Source organism: Drosophila grimshawi, unplaced genomic scaffold (assembly GCF_018153295.1).
Source record: "Drosophila grimshawi isolate 15287-2541.00 unplaced genomic scaffold, ASM1815329v1 contig_848, whole genome shotgun sequence".
NCBI lineage: Eukaryota > Metazoa > Arthropoda > Insecta > Diptera > Drosophilidae > Drosophila > Drosophila grimshawi.
The window spans coordinates 2,085,706-2,102,478 of record NW_025063692.1 but is presented as its reverse complement, the minus strand read 5'-3'; the positions used below and the strand labels follow the sequence as shown (position 1 = coordinate 2,102,478).

The 16,773-nt window shown below is 39.4% G+C and overlaps 1 protein-coding gene across 1 annotated transcript; it reads right to left on the bottom strand.

Annotated features, from left to right (window-relative positions):
• Positions 1-2,604: 2,604 nt before the first annotated feature.
• Positions 2,605-16,395, bottom strand: LOC6569494 (homeobox protein unc-42). The gene is made up of 6 exons (XM_032741383.1): positions 15,975-16,395; positions 12,506-12,684; positions 10,899-11,006; positions 4,470-4,646; positions 4,281-4,386; positions 2,605-2,802 (listed from the first exon to the last, which is right to left on the bottom strand). The coding sequence occupies exons 1-6, from the start codon at positions 16,366-16,368 to the stop codon at positions 2,696-2,698; spliced, it is 1,071 nt and encodes a 356-aa protein (XP_032597274.1). The 5' UTR covers positions 16,369-16,395; the 3' UTR covers positions 2,605-2,695.
• Between the last annotated feature and the right edge of the window lie 378 nt (positions 16,396-16,773).

Here is a 16,773-nt window from a genome sequence, read left to right as displayed (position 1 = left end):
TCCAAAACAAACAAACAAACAAACAGGCAGACAGGCAGACAGACAGACAGACAGACAGACATACATTGTGGGCGGGGCGTCACTCGCGCTGAGAGAGGGCGGAGACAGGCACAGTCTCAGAGACAGAGACAGAGACAGAGAGCAGCACAGAGCCACAAATTGATTTTCCTTTTTTTTCTTTGTTTGTTTGCTTTTTGGGGGTTGGGCATACCAGGCAAATCCTGCCGTTGTTGTTTTTCCTTCTTTTTTGTTTTTTGCATGTTGTTTTAACGAGTATATCGATTGCCAACGATTGAACGCGCACGTGTGCATTTACAGATCTAGTTAAGGAAATACCCGATGAGATGGGACAAATACAGACATAAATACAACTACAACGCTTATATACATCTTGGCATATTGGCAATTTAAATGGAATATATCATTGAATAATAGCTTTAGTCTTTGGTTTCTACAACTGTTTGTATATTTATGTGTTGTTATATGGCAAAAAACCAACTCGAGTTGAACTAATTTCAGTTTGAAGATATTATAGATATGTATATAGATATATAGATTATAGATATAGAAAATTAAAGTCTATAACATGAACAAATGTTACATACCATAATAATATATACATATCCTTAATCATATTATGAACTTTTCCTCATGTGTATATATAAAATATTAATATTGTTTTATTAATAACGCAATATGTAAGTACTTCAAATTGTTATTCATTTTCCAGTTGATCAATTTTGGAGTAATTCATAACTGTTGAAAGCGTAGATTTGATAGAAAATGTGAGACTTTTATTTAAGTTACTCACCTCAGTAGCCCTTCATATATATTGATGACTTTATGCGAGCTATCGTATGGCATACAATCGAAGTAGATATTAAAGTATACAAAAGAATTTCCTGCTTAGTTACGTACACATCAAATACAATGGGATCTCTTTCGGGAGCCAATGGAGAATTTGCTGAGGTCTGCACTACTCAGATTTCACAACCATATTGCTGCTGCTGGTGCCGTTGATCGTTGATCGTGTTGTGCTTATGTGGTCAGATTGTATAAGCAATTGCAAAAATGTAATAATAATTTGCAATAGAAGTTAAGCCTGCGATCTGGGTTTCAAATCTTGGCCAGAAAATGAACCTATACAACTATTAATCTGATAAGCACTTCAGCCTGATTAAGATCAAATTTATTAAAATAAAGAAATAAATGAATAAAAAATTAAGATATTACCTGCAATGATAAAAATTTGTTGTGTTTTTTATTAGTTTTATTTATTTTTCATTTTGCTGTTTTTTGGCATAATTTGTGAAACATGTTTTTTGTTTTTCGTATTTAAATATATATAGTTTATGTAATTTTTTCATATTTTTTGTTGTTATATTTTATGTTTTGTATTTGTTGCGGTCATTTTGGTTTTAATGCTTTCATTGATTTAAATTTAGTTTTCATTTGTAGTGTTCGTTTTTATTTATAATTAATTATTAAATTTAACTCTCGCTTATGCATTGCTTAGCTAAAAAAAATCCACTTATAATTAGTTACACAAGTTTAAATAGTTTCGAATGATGTTTTCGGATAGCCATTGTAATTGCTATTGTTGGATTGTTGGATTGATTGGATTGATTGGTTGATGGGCACTCTTGTTCCCGCTACCTTTGTCGATGTGATCTCGCCAGTTTTGACAACGACGAATACTCGTCTAATAAAGTAACGAGTAGCGAGTAGCTTAAACTAGTTGCATTTGGATAATATTTATGAAGCTGCAGCGAGCGACTATTGCCGAGTAACGAGTGGCGTGTTAAAATTGAAGAACAACTGAAATTACCTTACTTATGGAGACTGTAGCTGAATGAATTAGTGGTGAATGCTTGGTGTGTGTAGAGCTCTAGATCTATTCGTTATTAACAATCTCTGACTTATACTAGGCGTTGTCCCATAAACGTTTTTTTTTCGTGTTTTTTTGTTTTGTTTTTTGTTTTTTCTTTTTGTAATATTGTGTAGTATACATAGGGTATGTGTGCTCGTGCATATCATACAATACTTTGCCTTTGGTTTGTGTTTTTATAATGTCACGCTAAAATCTCAATACACAATTCGCTTAGTTGCTATGACTAGTTGACTATTACAATACGCTTAAGTACGACTTTTTGCATTAGTTTCAAGGTTTTAGTTTTGGCAAAAAAAAAAAAAAAATTATTACACAGAAAAATATCAACAAGTCTTAAAAGTACATGTTTTTATTAATATATATATATATATATATATATATATATATGTGTATATATATAAGTGACACACACGTAAATTAAAGTACTTGACATTCAATAGCTTAAGTATTTTCACACACATACATACAGGCACACACACACACACACACACACACACACACACACACACACACATCCATACAGGCAATTGATACTTGACATACATGAGGAATAGTTCTAAATACATACAGATACAGATTTATAGCTATGCCTAACTAAGTATACGTGTATATATATATGTGTAATATATGCATGTATATATACATATATATATATATGTATATATATAAGTATATAGTACTATGTGTAGTATATACTTTATGTGTAGCTGCTGCCCATTTGACGCACTCGCTCCTAAAAGATCGCACTCCAAAGTTGCCAGATTGAATTGTGATCTTTTAAAAGAAGTCGTCAAAGGTTTTTGATTATGTTTGGTATTGCAGCATCGGTGCCGATAAGTTCGGATGATGCGAGCTATTCATGCGCAATGCGGATAGGCTTTTATTATACCATTCATCCTCCGGTGACATGCCTGGAAAAATATATGGTATTCCAGAAAGAGAGAGAGATAGAGAGGGGGAGAGAGACACAGAGAGGGAGAGAGAGATTAGCTCAAGTGTAGATTGAATAAACATTTTTTTTTTTTGGTATTCTTATGCATATGTATATTTTGGAAATTATTAAAGATTTCCGTGCTGCGGAAATTCACTACATAAACAAAAATCTGTATGTAGCACACACAGGATGTGCTTATATTACTGGACATGAGAGACATGGGAGACATGGGAGCCACAGGACTTGAGAAAGTTGTCTTGACTTGGTTTTCGTCTTGCTTGGCCGGAAATTCATTTGCTGAATTTTCATTCGTCGTCGCCTTTTGCACAACAATTTCCCATTCTCCAACTGTCTCCATATTTTTCTATCGCCTCATAATATCCGGTTAAGCTGGCCCTGTGCTAAGCCATCCCTTTGTTGCCATTGTTATTAGTATTTAATATGCATATATAATAATAATATTATACAATTGCGTGTAGTTGCCATACGCAATCATTGTTTATCTCTCGAGTTTTGTTTATGGCTTCAGTTGATAAATTTGATGACAGTGGCAGTAGTCGAGACGGCGACATTCAGCTTAATGAATGCAGCCGACAATCATAACAATCAATCGGAACTTTACACCTCATTTCCCAGTCTGATATATATGTATATATATATATATATATATATATATATATATATATATATGTATGTAACTTGATCAACAACAAAATCCCTATAGAGTAAGGGCGAGCTCAAATTTACATTGACTTAAATTGGCTTTGATTCAAATTTATGAAGTATATATACACTTCGCATATAATCAGATACAATCCAATAAAATAACCTTTCACAGTCCTTCTACCTTCTGCCTATCGATTCATCGCGGCTCTGATTTAGTTGGCAACGGTTATCTTTCACTGCTAGCCCCTGAGTCCAGTTCCAGTTTCATTGAGTTACCAAGGAATCTATAACGACTCGGCTACTGATGCTGATCAAGAATATATAAACCTTATGGGTCGAACACATCTCCTCCCTCTGCAAGGGTATAGAATACAAGATTATTCAATAACTGAAAAATAGTGAGGGGAAAAACCTGAGAGCACCATAAGAAATCAATTAAAAGAACGATTTGTCAATGCTCTCCAAAGAGAAACTTTTTGAGCAGGGTAAGAGAGTTGAGTGCTTCAAGTCACCCACAAAAAGAGAATGAAATCAGACGCCAACAGCTCAAAAGCCCCCGTGTGGCATAGAAGCATGAGTGAAAGCTCCAACAGCCCCGATCGTGGCAGCAGTTAAAAGGCACAGAATGCAAGCTTTTTAAATCAGTTTGTGGCAAGTGGCGGGCCACATTCAACACGTCCTCGCAATTGCTTTGCGAGATCAGAGCAATTTTTGATGCTCGATCGCGATTGGTTGAACGCTTGAAATAGTCAGCGATAGATATTATTATTATTATTATTGTGAACTTACCCATCGAGTCTTGACGCACGCCCACGGAGCCCATATTCGTGCTGTGCGCCATTGAGAATGGCTGCGTCATGCCAGGATATGAGGAGGCGCCCATTTGGAAGAGATCCTGCAGTGCAAAAAGAAAGCAAGTTGTTCCCCATTATAAATGTGTGTGTTTGTGTGTGTGTGTTGAATGTGTGCTCAATTTACCTGTGGATAGCGATTCATGGTGTTGTGGTGTGGATAGGGCTGATAGCCACGGGACACGCTGTAGCCTTGAATGTTCCGCATCATGCCGTTGCACGACGGGATCACAGATGGTGCCAATGCCTTTTGCAGCTGCTTCTCCTGCTTGCGGTATTTGGCTCGTCGATTCTGAAACCAAACCTGCAACAACAACAAACAAGTTTGGTAAGAGGTAAGAAAAGTGAATGTACATCAATTAAAGCGTTGCCGGACCTTTAAGTTGTTTAAATTAGCCAAACGTTCCTCACCAAAAAAAAAGAAAAAAAGAAAAAAACCTCACACAAAAAATAAAATGAAAGAAAGAAAAAGAAATGTCACTTTGAAAAACTCTCGTGAGGGTAAAAAACAGTTTTCAGCTGAGAGGAGAAAATGGAAAGCGGATGATGAAAAAAGGCAATGGCAAATGGTAAGAACTCCCCTCCCCCCTCATGCCGTGCATCATACTGCTTGCCCCATACTGGGGGCGTTCTTGTCTGTCGACGTCGTCGTCGTCGTCGTCTTATGAGTGAAAAAATCTACAAAATTGAAATTGAAAATAAGTTGACGACGCTGTTTGTAAGCGAAACATCGACGGCAGAATGTGTGTGTGTGTGAGTGTGTGTGTGTGTGTGTGTGTGTGTGCGCTGCTTAGACATTATTAAAGATGGTCCTCACGATTGCGACTTGGATGCCGGAGTACGGGCTGCTGGCTGCTGGCTGACGGCTGCTTGCTGCTTGCTGTGGGTCCTGCGTCTTGATGGCAAAAAGAAATTGCCAAGATGAAAGCCCGCGCCAAGCATAGACAACATGCAGCGGGGCCGGGGTGGGCGGGTTGGCTAGAGGCTTGCCTCGGCTGGGTTGGGTTGGGTTGGGTTGGGTTCGGGGTTGTGTAAAAATTTCCGACATTTTGAAAGCTGCTCAGCTTGCTTTGAGTTACTTACAAGGCAGCGAGCGCCCTGTAATGGCGGCCCAGACAAGTCCACAGGGGGTGAGGACGGGTGAGGATGGGCCAGGGGGTAGTTTGTGTGTGGGTGAATCGGTAGGTGTGGGGTGGAGTGGAGTGTTGCGAGTGGTGGTTTGGTTTGCTTTTACTGGGGCCAAAGGCAGTCAGACATCTTCCTCCTCCTCCACGTCGTCGTCGTTTCTTGGACGTCTTTGGCATTTTTCTTGTATTTATTTTATCATTATTATTATCTTTGTCCATGGCTATGTGTGTGCAACTCTCTGTGTGTGTGTTGGTTTTAATGAAAAATACAAGCTTGCTAGCAGTCAGGCAGTCAGGCAGTCAGACTGGCAGTCGGGCTGGCAGTCGGGCTCTTTGGCCCCTGCCCCTCTCTGTTTTGGGGGTTGTTTTCTGAGCCCACTTGATGGCTCGTTCGGTTTCATTTGGTTGGCTGCCAGCATAAAAATGCCAGCCCAGAGTACAGCACGTTTATGTGTGTGTGAGTGTGTGTGTGTGTGTGTGTGTGTGTGTTAAAAATGCTCTTAACCATCAGCTATGAGATGTTTGTTGGAGGGTTGAAATTGTCGAAACGTTGTCCCCGGTCTGAGTGTATATCTCTCAGTTTGTCTATCCAGCCAGTCCATATAATGCTGTATGTATGTGTGTGTGCGAGTGTGTTTGTGTGTGTGTGTGTGTTGGGGGCGGAGTAACTCAATTAAGGATCCATTTGATGGCGCACACACACACCTCCAAATAGATGCACATACAAAAAATAAAATTTAAAAACAAATTTTAAAAACAAGCTCTTTGAGATGCCCTATAATATATATATACTCGTATATATATTATATTATTCAGATCTGATGTACTTTATTTGTTAAACTATTTCTTTTTTTTCTCTTTCGATTTTGTTAAGATTTGTTTTATTGAAACATTTTTGAAACTAACTTTCCAACTCATACTGAGAATACTAATTCATAGAGAGTATTCGAGTTTACTTCGCAATTTCTTTTAAGAATAAATACTTTACATCTATCTGTCTGAAATGTTGCATACTTTGTTTAATTAATTTTAGAATATTTTATTTTAATTTTGCGCTTCTCGCGCTGCTGCGGCTAAAGTGGTCAATCTAAATAAGCAGGCAGCCTAACTAATTATATCAATTATTACTGCAAATAACCATGCATTAAAAATATACACAACACAACACAACACACACACACACACCCGCACACACACACACACACACACATATACATATATACACTTAGAGTTGTTGCTGCCGCGACGGAAATATGAAAATTAAACGTATTCAAATTTAATTTACGTTCAACATTTAATCAAATTTTGACCCGCATAACGTTCAGTGCAATGTTTTGTACTTTGGTTTTTTCAATTCAGCCCCGTTTAGGGTTTTTAGCCTAATTGTTTTTGTTGTTGTTGTTGTTGTTGTACTTCTTTAGTGTTGTCGTTGTTGTTCTTGTTGTTATTGTTGCATTCGAGTTAGCTCAACATTTGGCTAAATGTTTGCGGTGCGTTGACCTACAAAGAAGCAGCGAAACTAAACTAATCTAATCCAATTGCTATTGTGTTTCACACACACGTCCCATAAATGGCTACTTTAACCATTTCCCTGCCAAATGTTCGTTTATCTCATATTTGGAGTTTTACCTTTTTACTCGCCATATATACAATCTGGTTGTCTTTAATTCTTTTGGGAATATCGAGACTTGTTATTAATTATTTCAACACCACTTATATCATATTTCTTATACATAACTTCCCATATATATGTGTCTATATAGTAACTTCCAGCTTTATCCATATAGTAACTTTCAACTATTATTTTGGTTTATTTAATTATATTTACTCTAATTTTATCCGTTCTCTTTTTCTTTCTCTTTTTGTTACATTAAATAAATTTTCTTATGGATTCCCTAAGGCGTTGGAAATTTTAAAAAACTATAAATATTTAAGATAAAAGATGATTGCAAATACTTTGACAAATACTCCTGGAATGCAAGTAGAGCTAATATTATTATTTTTCTGATTCTGTTTCTATTTTCACTATCTCTTCTTCTGTCTCTGTGTTCCATATCCCATGATTTCGTCTTAAGATCATGAATTCTGTTTAAATAATAATAGAAACTAAACTAAATCAACCTTTTTGGCCTCTCTTTCTGCGATTGATTTTGTAACTCTTTAATCATTGCGCTTTCAACCGACTGCAATTGTAATTGAATCGAAAATATACAAAAGTTAATAGCCATTTGTGCATTTTTATTGTTTATTTGCTTGGGCCACATCGAAAGATTCAATATGCATGGAGTGGGCCACAGAACTTGCCTCTCATTTCTGTCTCTCATTTCACTGAAAAAATGTATCTTTTGCCTCGCACTATTTATGTGCAGCGAATCGAGAGAACAGTTTCGCTTTTGCGCAATCAAATTACAATACAATATGCGAGTGGAAAGAATCGCACTTTATTTCACATTCACACACTCGATTTGTAAATCGAAGAACAAAAGCATTCGATTTCGATAATAACAATTATTCGAGACGACCATTTTGACAGTGTTTATTCTGCCAAGGACCCGTTTTTGTTTGGCTGATTTTTCAAATAGTAAATAGTAAATTGAATGTCTTCTTTGATCTAAATAAAGCACATAAGATCTGAGCTGTCAGGGAGTTGAACTTCCTCTGTCAACACTCTCTCGATGTTCTAATGGGCTTCCCCTAGGTTAATTAGACATATATACATATGTATATATTATTAATTCAGGAAGCTATACTCGTATTAGTTATAATGAGCTAGTGAAGTTCAACAAATAGTAAGTAAATCGATTTGACAAGTAATTGTGGGATAATCTATGGATGAGATGAGTTAGAACTATCCACAGCTAAAACATTCGTCAGAATCAAGAAAGAACGGTTATCTTGGGGACACCAAAGATTACATACCCTTGCAATCAGTTGGTTTAATTTAAATATAGTAATCTGTTCCAAACGGGTCCGACATAAGTGCTGCCAATGTATGCCAAGTGTCATTAAGACAGACTGATGGATTTGGCTATAACAAGAATATATGATCTTTGTACGGCTCGATACTGGATCTTCTGCAGTGTGTTATAAATTGTACGACCAAATTATCGTACACTATTTAAGGATATAATGATGGTTCGGACTTTGAATTCAATGTTTATACAATTTCATTTGCCTTACTCGTTTGTAGCACTTGTTTTACTCTAAACTGAAGTCTCTGGATTCTTTTTCTGAATATATTTTAGCTGTTGGGGAAATCGGATGCATTCGATGAGTGCAAATTGGAATTGTACACTGATTAAGTTCTAGTTAGTTATACCTTAATAATATGACTGAAAGTAATTGGTGGAAAAGATTTCTTAATTAAGGCATCAAGCATTCGCTATTCACATTCACCATTCACCATTCACAATTCGCTATTCGCTCTTCGGGTATTCGAATGTCATACGAGTAGTTTGGGAATAAATGTGACAAATTTGGTACTTTTGGCAAAATCTCTGCTTGATGAATTTTCCAAGCAGATGTGGCTAGCAACGCCCACCTTAACTCCCCTCACCAACCACCACCACCTCGTTCATCCTGTCCAAAACGAGACGCGCCTCGAAGCAAGCATTAAATTTGCAATAAAATATATACACGACAAATTTCGTCAACACCAGCAGCAACAACAACAACAACAACCAGAATTATGATGTAGACATGACATGTTGTTGTTGTTGTTGCAGTGGCTGGCTGTTGTTGTTGTTGTTGCTGTTGTAGTTGTTAAGTGAGTGGCAGAGTCAAGTTGTAAGCAAACGCCAAGCGCACTCGTCAAATTACCAACAGAACTCAAACCTGTCTCTCTGTGTGTGTGTGTGTGTGTGTGAGTGTGTGTGTGTGCCTTGTTATTAGAGGGTTGCGGTCGCTGTATGCGCCGGGGAGAGAGGGGTTGAGGAGTTAGAGGCTCGTGCAGTGCTGCTGAGGGTGTATGTGTAAATATTTGAACATTTGTAGAAAAATATGGTTTATGCTGTGCTAATAGCCCGGCATTTGCCTGTCATTTGATCGCCAACAAATATCCTGATTGCGAGTGCAGTTTTTAGATGCTCAATCCGATTGTAAGTCTACATATATATATATCAATCAGTTGCTTATTCAGCTCACATTATTATCGGATCAAGCGGCTGGCATATAAATATGTCATATTGCTGGTAGCTGGTAGCTGGTAGCTGGCAGACAAATGTTATTTCGCTTTCAATAATAACTCATCTCATCTCGAGTACAATTGAAAACGGAGAGCAGACAAAAGAGTTTGTATTTTTGTTTATCGAACAGAATAATATTTAGCTAATCATTAAATTGAACTAGTTTACTTTCAGCATGATGAAAAGCAAAATGTTTAGTTGGTTCAGCTGAGCAAGCATTCATTATTATTGCTAATATGCCAATGTCAGCATTGGCTTAATTTGATTTGTTTAAATGTGCTTTGAAAGCTCAAAGTAGCTACAGTTTAGAAAAGTTTAGAAAAGTAATAAGATTTCAGATATTGTGTTGAAAAATAATTCAGTGTTTATTTTGTGCCAAGTGAAAATGATGTTGGAAATACAACATCGTCTTACAACACTAAAGTTGAAGGTTGTATGTTAAGCACTGATTATGTATATATATATATATATATAGCGAAAATCTTTCAAGTAAAATTTGTGATTTTTAGTCGGCTCCTTGTGCCGTGTAACTCTACACTTCAAATGGCAAATATGATGAAAGGCGCTTTCAAACATCATCTTCGACCGCTCGTTGGAGTAAGGCCAAAGCGGGGACCGGGTGGTGGTTGGAAATATTCACCCCTGACCGCAGGGACATCAGCACCCCCTGCTGCACTCACATGTTTCGCAGTCATGATAAAAACTATAAATTAATTATTACCGCGGCGCACTTGAAAGCGCAACAGAGTCGCAGCGCAGACGTGCAGGGGGAATGGATGTGGGGGTGGGGGTGGGTGAGGGTGAGGTGGTAGAGGTGGTAGAGGTGGAGATGGAGATGGAGGTGGGCCTTAGGGTATTTGTGTGCATTGGCTGGCTTTGATGCCATGTCGCCCGGAGAGAGCACTTTAGAGCGACACCCAAATGCGAAGCATTCAATTGGAATAATCGCACACTAATCGTCTAACCGAGATGATCAGCGGATAGGGCGTGCCGCCACAGGCAGTAAGGGGGCTGTGTGTGTGAGTAGACTTGGTGACCATATGAAGGCAAAGGCCCTAAATCGTATCAGTGCTCGCAGTTGTGGATTGTGAATGCGTCTGCACGAAGCCGGTGCAGTAACAACTGTTCAAAAAAAAAGAAGCCTTAATTTAAACATTCACCGCACCGCACCCCACCACTTGCACTTGTTAGTCCTTGCCCACGATCTGTGTGTGGATCCCTGGTTAGAGTAGCTGTTATACTCACTTGAATCCTCGCCTCGTTCAGCTTCGTCGTGCGCGCCAACTCCTCGCGACAGTAAATATCCGGATAATGCGATTTGGCGAATGCAGCTTCTAGTTCCGCTAATTGTTCCTGAAATTAAGCGGATTTTAATTAGGCTTTGTTGTTATATGACCTGCACTCAAACACACACACACACACACTCACACACACACACTGACTAACTTACTCAGACTTCTCTTCTTTTTTTTTGGGTACAGCTCTCAGCTTGGGGATAGGGAATGGGGAGAAGTGGAAGGGGAAGGGGGAGGGGTAGGAGATTGGTGTGATGAAGGGTTTTCTTTGGCATTGGCACAACATTTTCTATTCCCATTGCTCACTTTCAGAGAACGAATGCAAATTGTGTTGCCTACTTTGGGGCTTGGCAAAACTTCAAGAGTTGCCAACATCAAATTTCCATTAGAAAGACACACGAATGCTGTGTTGGAAAATGACCCGACACCCTCGGTTGCTTAAATAGATTCACATAATGCGTGCCAGGCAAAGACAGAATAATATTCTTACACCTATATTAGTTTTAGAAGCTGCAAATGCAGTTTTAGACGACGACAACACCAAGCAAAGTCAAAATTTTGTTGAGCTTAAAGCTGATTAATCATTTCCTTATATATATATATATATATATATATATAAGCTTTAAATAAATATTTTATTTATATTTGGATACACTTCTGGCCTTTCCAAGCTTTACAATAATTAACTGTCGTCAATTTAATCGATAAACGAATTCTTCGTTTCAATTCCTTAATGTGAGACTGTCTCAGCACAATTGAATTAATATTGTGTGATATAATACAGATAATTCTTAAATAATAAAAAGAACTTGATGTTTTTTGATAGATGCTGCGAATGCGAAAATTGATTGAGATGAAAAGTTTTGATCAAAAATAGGTTTTGGATTGGAAATCAGTTCAGTTTAGACAATAAAGTCATGATTTGATGAAATGAAATAATGAAATAAATAAACAAATACTATTTAGCCTTAAACTTGTATTTTCCATTTGTGGAAAATTACTTAAGTTACTTAAGTTTGCCCTGATTATTGGAATTAACTTGAAACTTAAGCACTTATGCAATTTATGCAGCTGAATGAACTGATGGAATTTATTTTGTATTCATGATTTAATATCATAATTGAAACGCTTGTACTTTATGTGTGTGTGTGTGTGTGTGTGTGTGTGTGTGTGTGTGTGTGTGCGTGGGTGTGTGTACAGTAGTGTACACTTAACCAGCCACTTGTTGTCATGGTTGTTGTTGGCGTCATTGGCTTGCCGTTTACTTGGGAAATGCCAAAGTTTTAATCGCAAGCGTAACCTTCACGAAATCTAATTAAAATTTCTCACTACGTGCTGCAGCAGTTGCGACACAGACAGACTAAGCCAAGCGGCAGAGAGAGAGAGACAGGCGGAGAGAGAAAGAGAGGGAGAGAGAGAGAGAGGAAGATTGAGGTAAGAGAGTGAGAGAGAGAGAGAGAGAGAGAGGGAAAGAGAGAGGGCTCTAGTAGGGATAGGTGTCATACGGGCTGGCTGACTGGCTGGCTGGCTGGCTTGCCGGCTGTGTGGGCAACTGACCTGTGTGAATGTGGTTCGATGTCTTCGTCGGGCTGGCGTTGGGCAGGATGCTGTGGTTGGGGTGTGGCCGGCGTGCTGACTCAGCGAGGATAGTCCACTTCCGGGCGATGTGATGCCGGCGGAAACCGTTGACAACCCGCTGTTGGGTTCCGGCTTCAACTTCTTGAATGCTCCTTCAGCTGCAAGAAAAATAATCATATTCATAATTACTTATATATGTATACACAATTCATATATTTCTTAAACTAAACATATTAATTTTCAGCTTAGTTTTAGCTTATTTCCAAAATGAGCAACATTTTTATACCATTTTACAAATGTTGCAAATGTTTTCTACAAATCACAGAAATTCAATTTAAGCTTGAGTATTTCCATCATGCAAATCTTAATCTTCAATATTTTCGAAACAGCTTTGTATAATCGAATTATTGCATTTTTAAATCAAAGTTGAATTCATTTTCTTTCCCAATTTATACAGTTTTTTTTTTGCCAACTTCTAAGGATAAGTTGAGACATATTTCTTGTAAATATACTCATCAAAAAGTATTCTATGTTTTCTAGATTCATAGCTCAAATACAATTGTCAAAATAAGAAGCACATTTAGACTGATTTAACTCCTAACCAGATCCTCTAAGATCCACGAAAGATGTCTTCAAATTGAAAGGAGAATTTTCCGTTGAAATGTGGAAAACTTGCTTCTTTAAACTATATCAATTAGTTTGGCTTTTATAATTGATTTTGGAAAATATTTTCATTTGTTTGTTTTAAGGAGCACTTTTAAACGTGGCCTTAAAGTAGGTGACTAGATGCAGCATATATTTAGCGGGTATGTTGCAGGCTCGCTTGTTGCGTTGACTTACAAATGTTGCATAATTATGCCCCAAAAAGCGTACAACAACAACAACAACAATGGTTAACCGCACTGCGGCCACAAGACGTTGACGCTGGCGTCGCTGTTGCTGTCGCCGTCGCTTTTGTGGCAACGTCTCGTGTCCAGACTTTTGGGTCACGTCGTCGTCGTCGTCATCGTCATCGTCATCGTCACATGAATATGCAATATGGGATAATTTATGCAAATTCTCTGCCACATTAATCGAGCTGGCATTTTGTGCCGGGTCGTGAGTCCTGGATCCTGAGTCCTGGGTGCTGGGTGCTGGGCACTGGGTACTGGGCCCTGGGATGCCACCTGCCAACTGGCGGCGCGTCGCGTGCCAAAAGGCGGCAAATTACGGGGCAAAGGTCAAAGCGCAGCTCGCAAAAGTGGCCACAAAAGTAGGGACAACGCTTTCAACGTGGCAGGTGAGCGGGGGCGGACTCGCGCACAGCATGAGTTTCAACAGGATGCCATGGCCTCTTCTACACCGCCTGGCACTTGCCACCTGACACCTGACACCTGACACCGACGTCAAATTGTGACTCTGGTTCTGTTTCTGCTGCTGCTGCTGCTGCTGCTTGGCGCTTAATTGGCGCGCTTAGCTCGTTAACAAAATTTAAACTATTTATTCATTTTTGGGGCCGTTCACACTAATTGAATAACATACAAAGCTTTCTCTCTCCCCTCTCTCTTCCCTCTCTCTCTCTCTCGTTACGATCCCCGTCCGCCCTCTTTGAAAAAGGTGCCCTTTATTTATGTAAAGTAATTCTCATTCCTCTTCGCTTCAACTATTCCCTTATCTGTCTCTCTCTCTCTCTCTCTGTTTCTCTCTCTCTCTCTCTCTCTCTCTCTCTCCTGCACTCTCTTGACCTTGTTACTTGGCCTGGCCAGCAAGGTCAAATAGCTGAACACATTATTTGTGGCTGCGGCTTTTTAATAAATCTGCTCATCTGATAAAATTGTCCTTTTAAGGAACTGAGAAATGGGAATTTATAGCTGATAACTGATAAATATGCACGCATTATGTTTTCTAAATGTTTATCTGAGTGATGCACTAGGTTTGGCGGTTAGACTAAGATGAACTTTTATTCAATGTATTCTTAAGTTGGGGTATCGAGCGCAGTATCGATATTTTCTGTTATTAACATTAGTAATCGGAATGTTGTATTGATCTTTTACATATTTTCAACACTTTCTGACTATGTTAATTCAATTGCGAATAATATGTGATTTATTTCATCTTCAGTGATGATTGTGGTTGCCATTGAATGTGACCTTTAAGCCAATTCTATAATTTCTGGGCCATTTATATTGGCTAATCTACAAAGATTTTACACAAGTTTGATCAATTTGACACAGCTCTATTTTATACTGAAGGTGTTAGTTTTCTATTGAAAGAGAAACAAATGATGGCTCATTGCTGATCAAGGATACCTATCTTAACCATCTGACTTACATTCTAGTCACCCAACAGATCACAGCAAAATCAAACTATCTTTTTGGATAGTATATTTATATATATATATATATATATATTGTCAGTTCTTTTGATGCCCATTCAGCTGTACTTGGGTAAGTGAATGGTTGAATGGATGGACAGTTTGGCTGCTGCTTAACAGCTGATTTCCTGTAATTTGAATGCCTTTAGTAGTCGTTGAGTAGATTCTCTCGACAGTCACAACAATTGTGTTAAGCCGATTGAAATGTCCGCAAATGGCAAAGGACACGAAACCGGGGTCAGACGAAAGGTGCTGCAAGGCAGGAGGCAGGAGGCAGGAGGCGATAATCCTTGGCTTTGGCGCGTGCCCAAATGGCGGTAACAATGAACCAAAGTCGAAATGGTAAAAGAAAGAGAGGCAAGCGAAAGGCGTCAAAGGGTTCGCACTCGACAATGGTTGGATGGGTTAAGAGCTGTATTCCGATCCCTAAACATCCACAAAAGACTAATACGCAGCTAATGTTCCACTCTCTGATTGTCTGTGTGTCTGTGTGTGTGTGTATGTGTGTGTGTGTGTGTGTGTGTGTGTGACTGTGCATTAGTGAGTGCATTGGTCAATAATCACTGTTGCCATCTCACAGATTTTTCGTTCCTTTTTTAAGAGACGCGTCTTTCGACTCGATAAATAATATATTACAATAATTGCCTAAGACTTGAAACGCTCTGCTTCCACAACTGATTTTACTTAATATATATATATATATATATATATATGTATATTAATAATTAATTAATATTGTTGCTCAAATCGCCTGCTTTATTTTCTGAAACCACCAATTACGCAGATTGTTTAAATGTTGGCATTCTTTGATATATCAATTATTGATTTCTATAAAAACAACAAATCTGAAGCACAATTTTAAATGGATTGCCATTGTGAATATATCAACAATGTTTTAGGAAATTGTAATTTTTGATTAAAGCATTTTATAATGAAAACTTTTGAAATAATCTCAAATATTGCGCTACAATCTCAAATCAAGGTCGACAGACAACAAAAAAACAAACAATAAACTTGAGTAAGGATTGTTTATTGTGTTGGTTTTTGGATGTTGATGTTGATGTTGTCTGGGCAAGCTGGGCTAGTTGGGCTTACCCGAAATGGTGTGATCGGAGAGACGCGAGGGGGGTGTGTGGGCCGGAGTGTGATGGTGCGAGGATGAGTCCATTCCCGGCGTGGGCAGGCCGGAATAGAGGGCGCTGAAATCCTCGGGTGTGCTGCTGCACTTGCGCTGATGGTTGAGCGACGAAGATGATGACTTGTCCAGCGTGGTGATCGGCGAGCGAGTGTCCTGGACGGACGAGGCCAAGCTGAGCAGACGATTCTCGTGGGAGCCGCTGATGCCCATTAGGCGATTATCCTGGAACGACATGAACTTGGTGTCCTGGGCGACGCCGCCGTGCTGCATGCTGTTCGCATGATCCTCGAGCAGCCCGGCCTGCTGCAGCCCCAACAGCCCACCAACCAGATTCGGACGCAGCTCGTCCATGCTCAGTTTGCCCGCCTGCCCGCAAGCGCCGGCCGCTGAGAAGTTCAGCTGCCGGCTGAAGATGGCCGGAAAGATGTTGAACTGCTGCGAATCCGCACTCGACTGCGGACTGAGCCCCAAGCTGTGCGATGCCACGTGGGGCAGCGATGCGCTTGTTGCCACCGAAACGGACGATGCCGACGCAGAGGCGGCTGCGGCAGCAGCGGCGGCAGCGGCGGCGGCTGTTGCCGCTGATGCAGCAACCGTTGTGGCGCCTGAAACCGTATGACCCTCTGACCCCGGACCGTTGCCTATTATCAGAGTGGGCGTAACGACGCCTACAATGTTGCTGTTGCTGTTGTTGTTGCTGTTGAGCAGTTGCTGCTGCTGCTGCTGCTGTTGTTGTTGCGGCAACTGTTGTTGCTG

Coding starts and splice junctions, on each gene's coding strand:
- LOC6569494 (XM_032741383.1), bottom strand. CDS start 16,368: ATGGACGAGCTGCGTCCGAATCTGGTTGGTGGGCTGTTGGGGCTGCAG. Junction 12,685..15,974: donor CTCCGATCACACCATTTCGG/GTAAGCCCAACT, acceptor TTTTTCTTGCAG/CTGAAGGAGCATTCAAGAAG. Junction 4,387..4,469: donor CCATGAATCGCTATCCACAG/GTAAATTGAGCA, acceptor TTTGCACTGCAG/GATCTCTTCCAAATGGGCGC.